This window comes from Scomber japonicus, chromosome 8, assembly GCF_027409825.1.
Source record: "Scomber japonicus isolate fScoJap1 chromosome 8, fScoJap1.pri, whole genome shotgun sequence".
NCBI classification, from domain to species: domain Eukaryota; kingdom Metazoa; phylum Chordata; class Actinopteri; order Scombriformes; family Scombridae; genus Scomber; species Scomber japonicus.
In genome coordinates, this window is record NC_070585.1 from 7,638,005 (window position 1) to 7,656,055 (window position 18,051).

The 18,051-nt window shown below is 38.5% G+C and overlaps 1 protein-coding gene across 1 annotated transcript; it reads right to left on the reverse strand.

The window, feature by feature from the left end:
* Window positions 1-1,348: 1,348 nt before the first annotated feature.
* On the reverse strand, window positions 1,349-17,862 carry st3gal5 (ST3 beta-galactoside alpha-2,3-sialyltransferase 5). Its single transcript, XM_053324224.1, has 8 exons — window positions 17,751-17,862; window positions 15,636-15,752; window positions 12,909-13,029; window positions 11,006-11,215; window positions 9,483-9,616; window positions 9,003-9,192; window positions 4,525-4,683; window positions 1,349-3,137 (listed from the first exon to the last, which is right to left on the reverse strand). The coding sequence occupies exons 1-8, from the start codon at window positions 17,756-17,758 to the stop codon at window positions 2,880-2,882; spliced, it is 1,197 nt and encodes a 398-aa protein (XP_053180199.1). The 5' UTR covers window positions 17,759-17,862; the 3' UTR covers window positions 1,349-2,879.
* Between the last annotated feature and the right edge of the window lie 189 nt (window positions 17,863-18,051).

Here is an 18,051-nt window from a genome sequence, read left to right on the forward strand (position 1 = left end):
ACGTTTTTTCTGTCACAGATCCGCAATATGCGTTTGTCCGTTAAACTGGCAGAGCTGTGAATGAATCTGCTCTCTCTCTCTCTCTCTCTCTCTCTCTGTCTGTCTGTCTCTCTCTCTCTCTCTCTCTCAATCAAAGTGAGTCTGTACAAATGAACAAACACGCGGTATAAACTGTATTAATGTTGTTGTAATAGTTGTAAAGTAGCTTAAAGCTAACATTTCTCATGTATGAAGTGCACCCACCTGTTCGCAGCGGCTCTCCCCGGCTTCTTGCTCTTGAACACGCGCGGGGCCACACAATAGTAGCACGCGCGTGTCAAAAAACTACAACTTCCGGCTGTAACTTTCAAAATAAAACCCGTGGTATAAACATATTCTGTAATAATACACAAACGCGTGACAGATTAAAGGAGAAACCGGTTTACACTCACTGGCCTGTGCAATCTAATGCAAAAGCCCTGCTTTAAATTCTAACTTTGTCCACATGAGGGAAGCAAAATATTAGTCAATAAAATTCACCCTCATACCCACTATGACCCCAGTAATAAACATAAAGAATTACCACCTTCTTGACAATCCCAACAAAAACTGAAAATGTATAAACCTTAAAAAATAAAAATAAAAAATATGGCAGAACTATTGCATTGGATTGGATTAGACTGCAAAGGTGTACCCAGTGAAGTGGCTTGTGACTGTAAGTGTGAATGAATGAATGAATGAATGAATGACAGATCTGATGTCATGAAGGCTTGGGCTTTTTCCACTTTTAACTGGTCAGCTATTACTTGCCGCACCATGAACTGAAGGGGTCTTACTCTCTAAGCTTCAGGCTCCATATATTTCACTGTACAGTCAGTAAGTCAGTGTGGTTAGTTCTTATTGTATCTGTTTTGGAGTTGCTGTGAAGCAGCAGTAAACAGTAATATCTAACCTGAGTGTCCTGAGCTGTTAGCAGTCTGTTGCACTTAAAGTACATTCATTTCTATGGCACATTTAACTTCAAATATAAAGAAATAAAATTACTCCTTTGTGTTTTAAATGTAATTCAAGTTACCATTCAAGAAGTCAGCTTTGATGACTACATATCACAACAATAATTTGACTTTTCATAAACTTGTTAAAAGTACAATATGCTCCTTTAAAGTAAAGCTTTCTGCTGAATGACAGCAGCAGCACCTGTAGCTCTATTTTACAACTGCTTACATTAAAAGAAATAGAATCAATCTTCATGAGTGACAAAAAACAATCACATAATTGCCCAAAACAAAGACACAACATAGAAATGATGAAGGAATACTCATTCACATGCAAAATCCTGTACTCATGTTTATTTCCATTATAAGTACATTCCATTTATAATGAGATCCAGTGCAATAACTTAAGACTGATAAGACGTGGTGGAAAAGGAAACTTCATGACAACAATAACGTCTCTTAAGCCTCTGTGATGTTCTTAAACACATCATGTGATTAATTAAGAAAGTTGCATTAATGTCTTTATTCACACAGACAAACAAATGTTTCCAGTTAAAACAGGAATACTCCATCTGAGAACTTAACCTTGAACTGAGTATATGACAGGAATTCATCTTCACATTGGCTTTGTTTTCCTTTAGCTTGATGTCAGTTTGAATGAAAACACACAAGAACTGACTACATTCCTGGAAATGAAGGTCAATGGAAGAACAATAGGTTTTAACAACTGGAAATAGATGAAATATAATTTCCATATAACATATAGCTTCCACTCAAAAAAAGAACATGAATATTATTTCCAAAGTAACCACACACCAGTTTATGTGTGGGGGGAAATGTTATGAACTACATCACTGACAATGAAAATTAGACATTAAAAAAACAAGAATGCACAATTCATAAATAACATTGGTCATCGGTTCATTATGGTGCATTATGGTTCCCAGACCAGCCAAGAATGAAATGGTGCGGATACTGTTTAGTTTAGTTTTTTTTCAAATGGAATTTTCTGAATCAGCATAAAAATGCTACAACTAAAACCACAGACAGAACTAAAAAGTTATTATAAAACTGTGAGGAAATAATATAGACCTGCTGATAAATACTGTAGTCCATATCAATACAATATCCTGCAGGCATAACACAAACAAACATCTTTTATACATAGAATTATACTTTAATACGCTTCACATATTTTGAAGCTTGCTCCAAAACCGTTTCACAAGGCATCTCGGACTTTCCATACAAATCTGTTTGTTCCAGTGTTACGAATAAATAAATAAATAGTATTCTTGAAATCATGTTGATCGAAGGCTCTGTCCTTTAGCTTGTCAGTTTATATCCAGTAAGACAATACTGTACTAGAGACTGAAGCAGCCCCTATATTCACACGTGGGTGAGCTGTCCATGTTTTAGTCAACTAGAGTTGCTGTTTGGGGTCCAGACTACTTGTTGATATTTGAAATAGCTGCAACATGATGGCTATCTGGAGTAAAACATGTCTGCAGTGCTAATATGGATTACAATAATTCAAGATTACAGTTTACAGAGGAATGAGAAAAGCATTTCATTGGTTGGTTGCAGAGTCCAGAGGTGAGGTTGAATAACTGCTGTTATAACAGGACGACTTCAATACTGAGAGACTACAAGGTTTGCGTTCTGCTTTTGTGTCCTGAAAAGAAGCACTTTGTGGCAAGTCTTACAAATATTACTTTTTTTTTTTCAGTCTTTGCTTCAAGTTTCTTTCTGTCATCTTTTTATATCACATGCTAGTAGTCCTTTGCTCTCAGGAAGCATGTGTAACATCAGTTTTGTGTACGGTGTCTGTTCAGTCCTTAGGCAGCACTGTACAGCAAAGAAAATGCAAGTACTTTATGGTTAAATGTGGGTGGAGTTGTGTGGAGGTCAGCTGTGGCAGAAGGAACAGTGAATCCCTCCCGTCAGGTCACTGATGGTTCCGTCTTTGACGAGGTTTTGCAGGAGCTGGGTCTCTCTGTCCACATCGTGCATTTTCTGACGCCACATGGCGCTCATGGTCAGGTGGTCGTAATAGTGCAGAGGCGCCCCCTGCTGGGAGAGGTTGTAGCCGAAGCCTGCCAGGCTGACCTCGTCGCACAGCAGACTGGCTAGATTCAGTGCGGAGACGCCCAGGGTCGGCACATTCTGTAGGAAGAGAAGCGACAAAAACTATGCATTAATAGTTTCCTGATTATTACTAATAGCTGTTAGTCATCAAGTTCCTTCAGAAAGCTATTAATAATAGTCCTATTTATTTCAATTTTTGTTAGTTATTCAATCTCAATCAATCGATCTTTATTTACATAGCGCCAAATCACAACAAAAGTCATCTCAAGGCACTTTTCACATAGAGCAGTCTAGACTGTACTCTTTGTTTTAATTTAAAGAGACCCAGCATTCCCACATGATCCCAATATATATCATTGTGTATATTATTTACATAAGTGTATACTTAATTTAAAACAAGTTCAAACTTTTAACATTTTTTTAACTGTGCTTGTTGTCATGTGACCTCAACAGATCTTCTAATTTAGCGCAGGCTGCTGAGAAATTAAAGGTGAGGATCATTTTTTTAAATGAGAAAATACCTCACATTATTATGGTATTTTATTATGATACAAAAAGTAGAAAAATGCATAAATGTGTGGTCACTCTGTAAGAATATGTAGGTCATTCTAAAAGACCAAGAATTAGATATACTGTATGAAGTAGAGACAGTAACTGATACAATATCACTACAACGTGAATGGTTGTGGTGGTTGCAGTAAACAAAACCAAACACAAGGTGGAGCCACTTCTGCGCAGCAAAGTGTGAACAGCTGCTTTTTATGAGAAACGGATAAAGAGATCAGTGTTTTGTCTACAGATGCAGAAAGATATCTGCTTCCTGTCAAAAAAAGACAGATTGTAGTATGCATTATTTTACATCATTTTCATATATTTCCATGATTATCTAAAGAGCACCCTGTGATCAGATTAGTTTGACACAGAAAAAGTAAGAACTAAGACAGATTGTGAAGTGCCTGATCTGATGAGAATATACAGTTAGTATACAATATATAATACTCACTATTCAATTCAATGTATCTTTATGTTTCTTATCAAAGTTCATAAAGTTTATTTGATTTGGACATGAGGAGATGTCTTTGCTTGTCAGACTGTTGTCTACAGGGTCAAACTACAGTAACTGTACGCAGAAGTAGCTAACACAATGAGTACAAAGTTTATGACTATTTTAAATATCGAACTATAAACAGGCACATGTAGTAAGTAACCAACTGTTAGTTAAATGAATACATATAATACATTAAAATAAAACTAAATCAGGAATAAACATGCAGAGGCAGACAGTTTATAACCAGGCAGATATGAGAACAATGGGACTCAACTCAATACTGTCAAAAATACCTTTGTGTTCATTAAGAGTTACTCAATGTTTGTCATCTGAGCTGTGGGTGTTTTGGTCACGAGTACACATGCATTGCAGACAAGACATGCAGGCTCACTTCCTCTTTTAGGGAGTGCCTCTCACCTTGTCCCAGCCGAGCAGGCGTTGTGTTGGTGGAAGGTATTTCAGGAGGTCCAGTGCTGTCTCTCTGATGACGTGCGGATTGAGGAGTCTGAATCTTTCAGGCTCGAGAGGGATTTGATCGGGAACCTTCTGCCAGAAGAACAACCTGTCCCACAGAGGCTGCAACACAAAGAGCAGATGTGTCATCATGACTGAGCCTTGTACTGACAGGTTGTTTTTTTTTCATGAACAACGATCCTTTGTTGAAACTGGAGACCGTTTTTGAGGCTTGGTTACACAAAACTATTCGGTGCTGACAGGCAGATTAAAAGCAGTAGGAGGTGCGGGCTGTTGTGATTCTTTAGGCTATATACTATTTGAGTAAAAAAAATATTGGCAATCATTTCTAAATCACATGAGATTACTTCATCAATGCTGGTAACAAATGTTTTGAAATGAATAAAACAGATTTTTCTGACTCAGCCAAATGGCCTGTGAGAACAATCTAACCCTCACTCTCTCTATCCCGCTTTCTAACAAATAGTGGCAGCTTGTATTTATGACTAGAGGATTTTATACATTCTATCAAGTCACTCTTAGGCCTGTCACTATAACTACTATTGTTGGACGATATATTGTCTCAGAAATTATTGAGACAATATTATCATCATATGAAGACCATTTTATACCACTGACATAATGATAATATAATAGCATAATAATGAGGTCAAAAAATCATCAAGGTCATCAAGTTATTGTATGATAAGTCGGTAATGTAATTATTGTGACAGGCCTAGGCTCCTTTTCATTCCCAGGAAGCTGGTTTAATTACACCCATTTCATAAATAATATAATTGTCATACTTTGAAAAGACATAGGGCCCTATTTTAACGATCTATAGCGTATGGCATGAAGCGTGTGGCACAAGTGCCTTTGGGGCGGGTCCAAATCCACTTTTTCTATTTTAACGGTGGAAAAATGGTCACTGCACCAGACATGGTGGACTTAAGTTCCCTCATTAATCATAGGCGTGTTTTGGGTGTAACACGTGGTAAACCAATCAGAGTGTCATCTCCCATTCCCTTTAATATCAAGGAGTGCTGTCACATTGGTGGATTGCTATTATAACAGCGCATTTACCAGCAATGTGTTTCAATAATATAACATGAGTTACTTTTGATGAAAGGAAAGTTGTCCGATGAGCTGCTAACCTCACATTTAATTCATATAAAGGAAGAATATGAAGATATAACCAACCAGTCTGATGAGTGTAGAGGTGTGTGTGGTTATACTGCAGCAGTCTGGTGTCATCAACTGATCTAATAAACAGTGAGTGGCTGTGTGTAATGGCACTGCGCTCTGTGCAGCATCAGAGGCTACAGACTTTCATAGGATGTTAGGACTGTCCACAACAGTGCTCTCCATTTTTTACAATTAATTCAATCTGATAAATATTATGACTAACTAATATGATGTGTATTTTTAATATGTTGATGAACATCATAATACAAATTCACACTGTGGTCCTTTTTTTTGTAATGTTTTGCATGTTTGTGTGCTGCTGCGTCCATGTGGTAACAAGCACAGTGTCTGCGCCTATATACCCCTCTATATACCCTCTATATACCCCTCTATATACCCTCTATATACCCTCTATATACCCGCCTATATACCCTCTATATACCCTCTATATACCCGCCTATATACCATCTATATACCCTCTATATACCCCTCTATATACCCTCTATATACCCTCTATATACCCGCCTATATACCCTCTATATACCCTCTATATACCCGCCTATATACCATCTATATACCATCTATATACCCGCCTATATACCATCTATATACCCCTCTATACACCCTCTATATACCCGCCTATATACCCTCTATATACCCGCCTATATACCATCTATATACCCTCTATATACCCTCTATATACCTCTCTATATACCCTCTATATACCCGCCTATATACCCTCTATATACCCGCCTATATACCCGCCTATATACCCTCTATATACCCGCCTATATACCATCTATATACCCTCTTTATACCCCCCTATATACCCTCTATATACCCGCCTATATACCATCTATATACCCTCTATATACCTCTCTATATACCCGCCTATATACCCTCAATATACCCGCCTATATACCATCTATATACCCTCTAAATACCCCCCTATATACCCGCCTATATACCATCTATATACCCTCTATATACCCTCTATATACCGCCTATATACCATCTATATACCCGCCTATATACCCCTCTATATACCCTCTATATACCCGCCTATATACCATCTATATACCCTCTATATACCCCTCTATATACCCGCCTATATACCATCTATATACCCTCTATATACCCTCTATATACCCGCCTATATACCATCTATATACCCTCTATATACCCCTCTATATACCCTCTATATACCCTCTATATACCCGCCTATATACCCTCTATATACCCTCTATATACCCGCCTATATACCATCTATATACCATCTATATACCCGCCTATATACCATCTATATACCCGCCTATATACCATCTATATACCCTCTATATACCCTCTATATACCTCTCTATATACCCTCTATATACCCGCCTATATACCCTCTATATACCCGCCTATATACCCGCCTATATACCCTCTATATACCCGCCTATATACCATCTATATACCCTCTTTATACCCCCCTATATACCCTCTATATACCCGCCTATATACCATCTATATACCCTCTATATACCTCTCTATATACCCGCCTATATACCCTCAATATACCCGCCTATATACCATCTATATACCCTCTAAATACCCCCCTATATACCCGCCTATATACCATCTATATACCCTCTATATACCCTCTATATACCGCCTATATACCATCTATATACCCGCCTATATACCCCTCTATATACCCTCTATATACCCGCCTATATACCATCTATATACCCTCTATATACCCCTCTATATACCCGCCTATATACCATCTATATACCCTCTATATACCCTCTATATACCCGCCTATATACCATCTATATACCCCTCTATATACCCCCCTATATAACCTCTATATACCCTCCTATATACCCTCTATATACCCTCTATATACCCTCCTATATACCCTCCTATATACCCTCTATATACACCCCCCTATATACACCCCCCTATATAACCTCTATATACCCTCCTATATACCCTCTATATACTTGCCTATATACCCGTCTATATAGGAGCATATTAGACTGTTGATAATGCTCCCTTAAAAAACAGTAACATATGCTCCAGTGACTTTAGCCCTGTTTTTTTTTGGTCAGTGGCGCAATCGCTTTCCTCTGCCTCAAAATAGCAACGCGCCACCAATGCGCCTTACCACAGCTCATTTAGAGAACAGGCCCATAGGCGCACAGACTGGTGTAAGTGCATTTGGTATTTAGACAACATGGGCGCAGGGTGAGAAAATGACAACTGCACCGTGGGAAACTAACAAAGTGCCACGCGCACCAGTCTAATCTATTACTTGTTAACCACATCTCAGCTGCATGCAGGTTTTGAAAGCTCTTCTATTTGTAAACGTGAAAACTCCAGCTACAAGAAATGAAAAAAAAGCCTCATACTTAAGTTTCTTCTTTCAATTCCATGTGTTTTACAATGTTTCACACTTTGTTCAAATTCAGGTGAGTTTCTTAATCACCGTTAATTTTCCAATTGTGTTTCTCTTTTTGAAGATGATTCTTTTCTGCTTGGCTTGCTTCTTTGTTGCCCAATCGAGTCAAACCTGACTTATACTGACTTCACGGACATTACAATAAGTTTCTGCCTTTATCTTTTAATGCAAAAAGAAAATTGAAATTGGTCTAATAAGCAGCAACACAGAGCTATCAGGACGCTTCAGGGAGCCGCTATCAATATCCGGGACTTCCGGGAGAGTTGGGATGTCTGCACTAAAGCAATAACTAGCGCTATAAGGGAATCTGTAGCACCAGAGATGCTACTGCTAGGATACAGTTAGGACAATGTTAGGACACTTAAGACACTTCATTGTTCAGGGATGGCTATGGACATTGTGCTGTTTTAATTTAGTTTTTGTTTTATTGTGAATTGGAATATCATCTAATATAAAGAGTGCACACTGCAGTTACAAAAGGGTCACTATATGGTTCTATTTTTTACAGCAAGTTTCTAATTGACTGCTGAAACAAGTTATTGTTACATTATATTGTTAATTCATTCATTCATTTTGACAGTAGGGCTTTAGTGTGGTACATTGCAAACAACTGATGGAGATTATATCACTCATGACCAGTCTAAAAATGGCATAGGCATCTGTGCTAAAAAAATGATTGAGAATGGAACGGAATGGAATCGTGACAACCCTAGTAAATATCAGTCATTGTGCAGAATTGAATGTAGTCAACGTACAATACACACACACACACACACCACACCACACCACACCACACCACACCACTACCCACCACAGTGTTGTGCTTGTTGATCATAGCTGACGTCCAGCTGATGTCTCCGCCTTTATGCACCACGGCTACGAACAGAGTCTGTGGGTCTGTGTCGACCCATTGGAGCGGCGTTCCCTCTGGGTAACTCATCCTGATGCTGGTCCTGTTCCCAACATCAACACTGAACTCTCCCAGAGGACCGCTGTTTAACCTGGATGACAAACACATACACACACAGTCACTGATTAACAGATGTTCTATGCAGTTCATTGACTTATAGGTGTTTACAGCAACACAAGAATCATTAGTGTTAAATTAGATAATGTATGTACAGGTAAGAATAAATGCATTGTTATACCTGGAGTAGTAATTTTACATTAGAAATGAGTTCATGTTCCTATCTGCAACTGACAGGAAAAACTTAGACTCGAGCTGTTTCCTAGCAACACTATTTTAATGTACCAGAGAAACAAGAAACAAATTAATTCAGTACATTTTTACCTTATGATAATGTCAAATTTATCGATCAGCTGGCCCAGCTCCAGGCCTTTGAGAATGCCTCCATTTCCCATCACCACACAGCGTCGACATTCTTTTGATTTTTCCATTTGGGCCGCAGAGTTAGAGTCCGGCAGCTTTTAAAGGAAGAAAATCACACGTCATTAAGTTATGCTCTGAAAAGTGTGAGCTATTCATCTTTTCAGCTATTTAGTTTTCTTTTACCGGTTGAAAATATTCATGCATGTTTTATGGGCTGCAACAACAGTTAGATGCTTCAATATTTACTCAGTCTTGTCACACAGGTTTGTTTAACTGCTGTTAGTCCAGCCCTCAGGACACATAGCACAGCTGGTGTATATCTCTTAGCATGTATTCTTTAATAATATAAGGACACTTGGGTTGAAATGTTGTTGTGTTAATTCTTCCAAATATCGTGTGCTGTTTCTCATATCTTTGTTTGCCTTTGTACTGTGATAAAAAAAAAGATAGAAGATAGAAGATTTTTGTTTCTTATTTATAAAGTTCCAAATATTCTTTGTGGACTATTCTTTGGATTCTTGATCTTTCCTCAGGTCAGATAAATTCACTAATGATTTTTTATCAACAGAGCCTTCCTCTATGTTTCCTCTGAATTAAAAATCTAATCTTGTATCAAATATGGATATGGATTCTATTTTCATTTCTATTTTTAAACCTCTCTGACTTGGCTGCTCAACCTTAAGAGCTTCACTTTATTGTCTGTGCAGCTACACACAGCTGTTTGGAACAACTTATTTAAATGTGGTTGAAGTCAGCTCTGACACCTGGAAACCAAAGTCACTTCTAGGTGTCTAAACGTGTATTAATAACTACAGATACAAGATATCCAAAAGTATTTCTAAACTTGAAATAGAAATACTAGTAAAAACTTAACTGAAGATATCTTGAATCTATTGATTTATTGTTAACATGCAGCCTTCGTAATCTATAATTATATCATTGTATAATAAATGCTTATGATGGCATCACATTTGACAAAAGAGATTTTAATCTCAGTGAGACGTCTACCTGTTTAAATAAAGAATATATATGATAGAAATTTGGAGTAGTAAGTTATTGTAAATGCAGAAATCTTCATCATCATTGTGATTGGTGACACAGTAATTATTCTATATCAAACTGCATGTACAAACTGCACAACAAAACCATTGAATGTTTTAAAAGTTGGTTGCCACTTGTCTTTGAGGAGCTCAACAGCTGAACCCCCTGTTGTTGTTATTATTGTACTACTTCTCTATTTCTGCACCACATCTGTGTCTGCCACAGTCACACTGCCCACTAACCTCATCTTGGCATTTGGTGTGCAGTGAAAACACAACTTTAAACCTGTAGAGCAGTATGTGGCAGACACAACTGTTGATAACAATCAGGCCCTTCGTGACACTCAAACCTTTAGGTGTGCTTTGGTAATTTCCAGGAACACACCTTGAGCCCGTAGTTAATGATCAAATACAAAGTGACAGACATGAAGATGTTGTATTCACCTGCTTGAGCAGGTTCTCTACTTTGCCCTGCAGACCTTTGAAGCCAAAGGGGGGCGGGTACTGAAAGAGGTCATCAGTAAGTGGCACGTCCTTCCACAGGAAAGGCTGAGTCAGGTGACTTGAGGTAGGGAGTCGAGCCACAAGACTCTGCCTGGTGCTGCCTGGATGACACTGACCCGTCAGAACTCTGCGTACGTGTTCATGCACTCGCTGAAAAAAAAAAACAGAGATCAAGTAAACAACAAGTACTAAAGGCTCTAATGACACTGGCAATATAATTACTGAATCTGTTTCTTCTGATATGTACTGATTGTAATCTAAGTACACAAACATGTGGGCGTAGCAGTAGAGAACCTATGATCCATGCAGCTTCATTACAACAGATGGTGTTGTGTAAATGCTGGGAGGGGTTGCATTTTAAGAATCAGTAGCACTAAGAGCTGTTGGCAGCGCCCAGTGCAAGGCTGCAGAGCCTGGCGTCAGATCATTGCTTAGATTACGCAAATGTACGGTTAGAAACAGGATGAGGTTAAAACTAAAAAGGCAGTTCAACTACTAAAAGCGGTTGGAAAAGCAGTAAGAAAAAAAAAGAGCATGTTGTGGTTTTTTTGTAGCTTATAACAGTCCAGCCTGCAGAGATGTGTAATTACTAGCATCCACTTAAAAAAAGCTGTGAAGTGAAGTGTCAAAGCAGGTGCAACTGCTTGTAATGTTAATGTTCCGCTGTGGAGGAGAAGTACGTTGGCTGGTTTCAATACCAAAGCATCTTTCTTCTCAGTAGCTCACTTCCCCTATTTGACTTAATAAGCCAAAATACTCTGAGCCAAGAAAAAAAAAAGTCTGATCCAAGAATGAGTTAACAGGAATCTAACAAGCTAAAAAAAACTTAACCTAAAAAGTCTGACAATAGAGCTTATGAGAGAATTTATGACTATTTTTATCATCTGATTAATCATTAACAGTAACAACAGGTGTGCATCATTGCACTAAAGCAGCGAGTCACTGCTCTGTCCAGTTGACGTAGGAGAGATAAAACTCTGCTATAGTAAATGACGTGCAGCATGGCTGCATGTGTATGATCAGTCATTGTGATTGTCAGCAGTAATAGAGAAAAGTGTAAATCAGTATTGTTCTGTGGTAACCTGAGTAGATGGTATGTTCCTGTTGTGTGAGGCTGCAGATTTTATTTGTTTGCTTGTACATAATGTTACATTTTTTTTTAACTATATATTTTTTTTTACTACTGTTGTTTTTTTATTGCTTATGTACTTATTATTCTTTATTCTTTTTATTGATGCTCTTTCTGTTTTTGCTATACCCTTAACATAACAAATCATATTGCCCTTTATTTGAAGTAGTGCCACCACAGGGAATAAATGTACAAATGCTCCTCTTCGCTCTCCTATCACTGCATTAGCCACTGTAACACACATGCTAAAACTCTCAGTTCCCCCCCCCCTCCCGCCCAAACTCACCACACAAGCCATAAACACCCATTATTCTGCTGCTACCCTATCAATTAGAGGAACTGTTTTAATTTGGAGGGGATGGATTATTCATTCAGTAATATGAGGGTGCTGTGATACCTACTTAGAGGAAACTGGTGGGTTTGCGCAGGAGCTGCACAAAATCACAAGACATATATCACCTTGGCAGGAAATGAGAAATTAAACTTTCAGTTACAGTATTGCAACATTGGTTTCACATCAAGGGGGAGGGGGGAAAAAAAGACCATCTTTGCTGTAAAAGACTCATATATTCATCTGGTTTAATGTGTCGCCGTTCTAGATGTTATCTTCTCTATTCTGTTTCCTTGTTTCTATCCTATTATTGACATCTGCATCAAACTAGAAAATTCTATTCTGCGTGGCTGTTGGCCAAACTCTCACTTCTTGATACTGACCTTTTTATGTGCGGTGTCCACGTGCCACTCCACGGGTGAGCTTTTCTCTGTCCCTAACTGCGCCAGAGAAACCATGGCCAGCACCAGAAAACCTAAAATGCCGCCGCATACCAACACACGTCTGAACACACACACACACACACACACACACACACACACACACACACACACACACACACACACACACACCAGGAGAGATGGGGGGGTGGGGCAGACAGGCACAGAAGAAAAGAAAAGCAACGGTTTATTTCTGTTAAGGTGTGAGACATTACTTTTTCACTCGAGACAAGTTGACAAGTAATAGTTGTTATGTCGTGTGTGGGATTCAGAATTTAAAGCATTTCTGTGTTTTACTGCCAAATCTCACACAGAAAGAATGCAACAAATCAAAATAGGTTTGGATTTATGAATGAGGAAAAATGTTCACGAGAAATAAAGTAAACCTTGGTATGCTTTTCCTGGAGGAGGAACTGGCACATGGTACAATTTCACCTTCCTCTGTCTTAATGACTGTCAGAAGAGGAACAGCGCCTGTGTTATTCAAACCTCACTGTGAAAGAGGGGGATGTTTGTTACCCTGCTGCATCGATGCCTGCTAATGTTGGAAGACTTAATATGACGTAAGATACAGTAAATCCTGCTTAGAGGACGAGCTGAGTAATACAGTTAGAAGTCAGAGGAGGACAGTGCTGTGGAAATCTGAGAGTCAGACTGAAGATGTCTTAAGCAGAGGTATTTATTTAGGCTTAATATTGAGTGTAATGACACATGTGTAAATCTGAGGCTGTCCCAGAAGAAGGGCGTATATAATCCTCTCAACTCCATACATGTTCTGGCTTGTGTGCTGGGGAAAATATTACCCAATAAGGCTATTTCTGCTTCTCTGCACCTTAAGTAGAAGGAAATTAACAGTCAGTCTTACTCTAAACATGCACTCTCTTTACCTAGCTCGCACCGCTTTTCACTCTGAAAACTTTGCTTATGGCCCTGAGACTACTGCTGGCTGCTTGTCTGCTTCCTCTGTGGGCCTGTAGATAGATGCCCAGGGTTGCTGTGGAGATGCCCGCATTGAAGTTGCAGATAAAATATGATGCTATCGTTGAGCTGGAGGGACCTGAAATAGATTGCACCTGTGGAAAATTCCTTCACGGAATCTCCTGTGGCTCATCACTCGTTTGTTCTGCCCTTATCAAGATCCAATAGTTATTCAAATGCTGTCGCGCAACACAGACTGCCCACCTAGGAAACATTGTGTTTGCAGTCTAGCACAGTATACAGACTGCAGTCTGCACTGAGATCAGGAAATAACTATAAAAGCTTACTACAGACACTGCAACCCTTTATTTCATCCATTAGTGTGGACTGAAATCAATCAATCAATCAATCTTTATTTGTATAGCGAGCGCCAAATCACAACAAAGTTATCTCAAGGCACTTTACACATAGAGCAGGTTCTGAGCATGAGCCAGTACTTGGCAACAGTGGCAAGAACAGTAAGAAACCTCAGGCAGAACCAGACTCAGAGTGGGCGGCCATCTGCCTCGACCGGTTGGGGTAGAGAGGAGAGAGAGGAGAGAGAGGAGAGAGAGGAAAGATAAAGCCATTACAGCTATTCAAAAGGCCTTGTTTCACACCTTGTTTTAACTGACTGTAAATGTTTTCAGCTTCACCTACATCTTTGTATTTTCTTCCACTTACCTACCTAATATTGTTCTGCATTGTTGTTGTCGTTTCTTGACACCATTATAAACGAAGGTGTCTCCTCAGCAGTCTTTCAAAAGGTAAAAAATAAAGTTTAACGTTGAAAGTGACAGCGAGGGAGACGAGATGTGGGACGAGGTGAGCGTGCACGGACAGGAAAAAATGACAAAAATGCAAAGAATGTGCCAGCTCAAACGACCTGCGGCATATCTGTTGGGTTAGTCTTACAGGGAAAATATTTGTAATGTAATACGCTCATGGCTGTAAGGCAGAGTAAAGTGTGTTTGTATAACAACAGCTTTACATGAAGAAACAGGCATAGAGACGAAACTGTCAACTTTGTTCTCAACAGGGAGGAAACTTTAGAAATGTGCAGTGGAGCGTCACCTGTGCATTATTTACAACTGTGCTCCACCAAAATAATAAAAGGTGATCTATGAATTGATCTATGAATTATTCATTGCTGTTTAATTATGAATTACTGTTCGTAATGGAAGAAGAGAGCTTGTTCGTTTGTGTGTGTGTTTTAGGATATATTGACATGTTGATGCCTTTTAGTTTTTGTTATAATGATGGACAGGATGCTTGTTCTTATTGGCCGTGCTGATGAGTGGACACAGTCAGGAACAGGTGGTGATATCAGGAGAGACATCTCCCTTGTTTCAGACTGAGCCGCTAGCTGATAATCACTCTGGTGTAGTATGACAAAGACGAGTATGACTGTCCTCTAGTTTCATCTTTACCTTTCAGAGGTCAGTTTAGAGGAATACAGCTGATGGATACACAAAAGGAACTGAGAGTAACAATTGTTATTTTTATAGTAGAAAGAGCATGAACTCGTCGACTTCCCTTCTTAGATGTGAAACAGCTTTTTTTAAAGGCGATTGAAAAGCAGCTGGACTGAAAGCAGACTAAACAATGTTATCTTGTCATAAACACACTGTCTGTGGTTTTGAATGATCCTGCTGTTCTCCAGGTAGGCAGAGAACAGTAAGAGTCATTGTGCGCGTGTTATGTGAACATTACCTGTGTGCTCCCAAGCGTTTAGGTAGCCTCATGTTGTCCCCGCTCTCTCTGGATTCTGAGAACTCTTCTGGTTTCTCTGCTGAAGCCTGAAGCCCTCTGACTCTTAGGGGTCTTGCACTGGATAAGGAAGGGTAGTCAGGTACAGCCAATACAGATGTGAGTTCATCAATATTATACACATTAGAGAATAATATGTGGTGTTACTCAAGACTCTACTTCACTTATGTTTAAGGGAAATATAATAGTAATTTTACAGCTATAGCTATCAGTCCTTTAAAATTATATATCCAAGTACTTTAACAAAGGTAGGCCCACATAGTGACTATAGGGCACAGTAACAGAACATTTTTAACAGAGCAGATGTCATTTCCTGTATTCTGGTGCTTTTAACAGGTTTGATCTGACTACACTGTGAGCAAAATGATGGGTACATTTTATAATTACTTTCAGAGGAAGAGTTTGGCCCCAGATCCCAAATTAGAAGATATTAAAAAGCTAGAAAATAGAAATTGATGATTTGTATATTCATATTAAATTAATCTACTGATTTCTGACATGGTAAAAGTGGGGGGTCCATGTTCATGCAACCTATCTTATATTATTATCTATATATCCCTAATTCAAAACTTTTCCAAAACATTCACCTAATTCCAAACCATTTCCAGGCCTGGAAAACAGTATTTCTAATTTCATAACTTTTCCAGGAATTTCATGGCCGTAGGTATATATTCGGAGGCATTGTTAAAATTAAAATTGTTTTTTTTTTTTTTTCAGACTCTGACCATACCAATACTGGAATTTCGGGGCTGATGCCAATACTGATGATAGGGAGTAAACACATTCTGATATGCATATATCAACTGATAATCTTATTGAAGTATATACACATACAGAATTATACATACATGCTCATTTTTCATAGATCCCTCAAATGTGGATATTAAACACATTACATGGAGGCATCATATTTTACAATTTACAATAAACTTTATTCTATTAAATGACATCAATTCACTGCAACAGTAAAATTGACATGGAATGCTATAATTATAAATACTTTAAATAAATAAAAACAGAACGAAAATATATATAACCTATAAATACAACATGTTAACTTATATTAAGAGAGAGGATCAATTATATATAAAATGTTGTCTATATAACTTCAAACAGTAAATATCGGTGCATATCAGACAACATGAACGTACATGATCTGTAGCCTATATATCGGGTTCTACAAAAATTAAGCGGTTCAAATAAACTAAACCTTGTGTGTCAGTGTCATTGATCCAATAGTAATAATAATAACAACAACACTAATTATAGAGACAGGGGCCATTTTGCACAAATATATTGTTGCTACTTTTATAATTCACTGCAACGACATTTAACTAAAATGAAACATGTTCATCTTGTTATCTACAGACGGAGTGAGACTCAACGCCCCGTTGTATCTCTGAGGGAAATGTGTCGCTGTGTAGAAGCTGTTTAAGTTACACTTCTCTCACTTTATTAGTAAGAAAAGGCACATTCCCTATTATACCATCACAAAATGGAATAGTAACAGTGTCTTTTTAGATTAAGGTAACAGTTCAATAATAAATCTATTCATGTGACGATACAAACCACCAACAGATAGAATAGACAGACAGACAGACAGACACACACACACATGGACATGGCCATAGGAAGTTAAAACGCCTTTGCAGTGTTCTGACTCCAGAAGAAAATGTTGCATATTCCTTTCACTCTTAGGAATTTCAACACAACCACAGCAAGCAGACAGCACCAGTTTTGTCTCGATTTTGGGGATTTTTTAAATTTTGTTTGGGCTATCACCAGTTTAACACCAGGCTAACCCAAAGCAGGGAAAGCTCTGTCCTAAAACAACAACGCAGTAAGAATAATGAAGAGTAGTAACCATGGTAGCAACCGTTAGTCCTTTTTTTTTTTAGGTGAAGCAGTTTACAGCGGCTCGGACAGTGACCGTTAGCCGTTAGCTTGTATTAGTTTAGCGGACCATTAACTCAGTTATCGTGGAAACACTGTTTTAACCTTGATACTATTATTTCCACAATTCATTATCATTCCTTATTTAATGGCTTAGTGACTTACCTTTCCATGGATACCAATATTTCTCCATAACGGATGCTCGGACAGAATAAATGGTGTCCTTTTAAAAAAAAATTCTCAGCTCCCTATCCCAGCGTCATTCCTTCCAGCCTCGGCTCAGTCTCTCTGAGCAGAGTCGTTGCTCAGGCGTTTTAAGAAACCGTGGGGGTAAGATTCTCGCAATGTTAAAATATCGCGAGACGTTCAGAAAAGCCCCTCTGGCTGCTCCATTTCAGCCAAGTATTTCCAGCTGCTGCTATGTCAGACGCATCCATTATCTACCTGACACACCTACTTGTTTAGC